General features: G+C 45.4%; 1 protein-coding gene across 1 annotated transcript in view; it reads left to right on the top strand.

Moving 5' to 3' along the window:
* LOC143125580 (dihydropteridine reductase-like) overlaps window positions 1-2,500 on the top strand; it is a 21,302-nt gene that overhangs the window by 18,608 nt on the left and 194 nt on the right. The window contains exon 7 of the mRNA XM_076287191.1: window positions 1,562-2,500. This exon is cut by the window's right edge and continues 194 nt beyond it. Within this exon, the coding sequence (XP_076143306.1) occupies window positions 1,562-1,664 (103 nt within the window). The 3' untranslated portion in view covers window positions 1,665-2,500. The remainder of the gene's footprint in view (window positions 1-1,561) is intronic.

The following is a 2,500-nucleotide window of genomic DNA, read 5'->3' as shown; positions in this document are numbered from 1 at the left end:
CACTAATTGTCTCAATACAAAACAGGGCTTCCTAAGACATAGTGTTTTATATGTTTGATTATTTCTCCCCAGAAATATTGTTCAAGTAAGATTAGAGGATAATTTAGAGGACAAAAATATACTGACACACAACACATAAGACCAGGCCTGTACACTGAACACATAAGACACCAGGCCTGTACACTGAACACATAAGACCCCAGACCCATACACTGAACACATAAGACACCAGGCCTGTACACTGAGGACTCTTTTCTCTTCACACTACAGTTTTTCTTCAACTGCTTACACACAAACTCTTTGCATATCATACAATTTTCACAGTAAACATGTCACTATAACTATAATTATAGTAACCCCATATACACTAATACCATAACCCATACCAAATCTGCAAATCCATACACTAATTCTCAGACTTTGACTCAGTTTTCAATTTCATAAAAAAACTTTGTGCAAAAGGGTCTCTCTGCGCTCCATTGCCTTCAGTTTCTGTTGCTGCCATTGGCTCACCTGTGCCCAGTGTTCAGGACAAGGCTCACCTGTGCCCAGTGTTCAGGACAAGGCTCACCTGTGCCCAGTGTTCAGGACAAGGTTCACCTGTGCCCAGTGTTCAGGACAAGGTTCACCTGTTGCAGTGTTTAGGACAAGGGCTCACCTGTTGCCCAGTGTTCAGGACAAGGTTCACCTGTTGCCCAGTGTTCAGGACAAGGTTCACCTGTGCCCAGTGAGCCTTGTCCTAAACATTAACATCATTACCATTAACACTAACACCCATTAACATCAACACTATTTTTAACACTTAACACAAACACACATTAAAGAAGAAGTTCGGTGTGATATTGACCTAAAGTGTGTTGTAACATGATACCGAGTGTGAACTTTTGTCCATAGCTCATCTCGGCTTGTCCCCTGCACTTCGAAATCTAGCGCTAGTTAGCCAATGCTACCAACAGGCTTTCGATGGGGGTGCCTTGGGCATCAGCCTAGCCATTCAAATAAATCACTGTTTTACACCATTTACGAGACTCAAAGTAGCTCCACACTTCATTGGTAGACTTCCGAGGGCCCTGACATTTAAAACGAGACATTGAGAACTTTGAAAAAGCACTGGTAGTTTATTTACAAGACGATTTATACAGACAGTGCCTTTAGGAAGTTTACCGTTCACCGCCATCTTGAATTTAGTCACGATAAGTCGAGCGACAAGTACAAATGAACAGGTATGATAAGGGATCAGATTCCAAAAATAATTCCGTGGAAATGCATGGATTCCAGTTGCTGCTACTGGAAGCAACTGGAATCCATGCATTTCCAGATGAGCTATGAGACAAAAGTTCCCACTCAGTATCATGTTTCAACACACTTTAGGTCAATATCACACCGAACTTCTCCTTTAACACAAACACACATTAACACACACACACATTAACACTATTATCCACAGTATTATCCACCTTGTTATGATATTGGTAACATTATTGTGTTATTATTCACTTAATTTCTGTACATCCATTCTTCCATCTCTCCCTTTATCTCTCTTCCATCCCTCCATCTGCAGAATGTTCTTCCGCTGGGCCAGTGGTTCTGGGCGTCCGGCGTCCGGCAGCCTGGTCCAGCTGCTGACCTCAGGGGGTGTGACAGAGGCCAGCCCGGCGCCGTGAGATGCAGAGAGCGAGGGAGACGGCGGAGAGAGGGATGTGGAGAGAGGGATGAAGAAAAGAAGAGAGGGATGTGAAGAGAGGGATGAAGAATAGAAGAGAGGGATGTGGAGGGGAAGAAGAGAACAGAGCAGCAGAGAGCAGAAGTGGAGGAGGAGGAGGAGGAGAGGAGGTGGAAGAGAGGAGGAGGAGAGGTATCATGGCATGAAGGTGTTGTGATTGTCAGTGTGATATCATAGCACCCTCTACAGGTGCTTACTGGAACTGTGCAGCACAGTGCAGTCTCCTTGTGTGTGTGTGTTCAGGACTTCTGGGTGCAGTCTCCTTGTGTGTGTGTTCAGGACAGTAGGGACCTAAACCTGAGGTCACAGCACACACACACACACACACACACCCTGTCAACAGCGGATGCCTTTTCTCCCCCACTCTTTTCTTGACTCTCTCTCTCCCACTGCCCCCCACCACCTTCTCTACCTCTGTCTCTCTCTCTCTCTCTCCATGAGGAGCTGAATACTGCAGCTTCTTCTTCTCTCCTCTCCTCTTCTCTTCTCTTCTCTCCTCTCCTCTCCTCTCCTCTCATCTCTTCTCTCTTCTCTTCTCTCCCCTCCTCTTCTCTTCTCCTCCTGATGGACGTGGTGGCCTTATTCTTCCTCCTCTTCAAATATCTGTGCACTGTATGTCCTTTAGTATATGATTGGATGAGGAGGTCTGTGTGTGTGTGTGTCCGTCCTTGTGTGTGTGTGTGTCCTTTTGTGTGTGTATGTGAGTGTGTGTGTGTGTGTGTGTGTATGTGAGTGTGTTTACTTGTGTGTGTGTGATTGTCTGTCTTTCTGTATTGT

The sequence above is a fragment of the Alosa pseudoharengus genome, unplaced genomic scaffold (genome assembly GCF_046254945.1).
Source record: "Alosa pseudoharengus isolate Yale_2024_CS ecotype anadromous, Long Island Sound unplaced genomic scaffold, YU_APseudo_1.1 YU_APseudo_1.1_scf_16, whole genome shotgun sequence".
In the NCBI taxonomy this organism is placed as follows: Eukaryota; Metazoa; Chordata; class Actinopteri; order Clupeiformes; family Clupeidae; genus Alosa; species Alosa pseudoharengus.
Note: the sequence above shows the minus strand (reverse complement) of the source record. Positions and strands in the feature narration are given on the sequence as shown.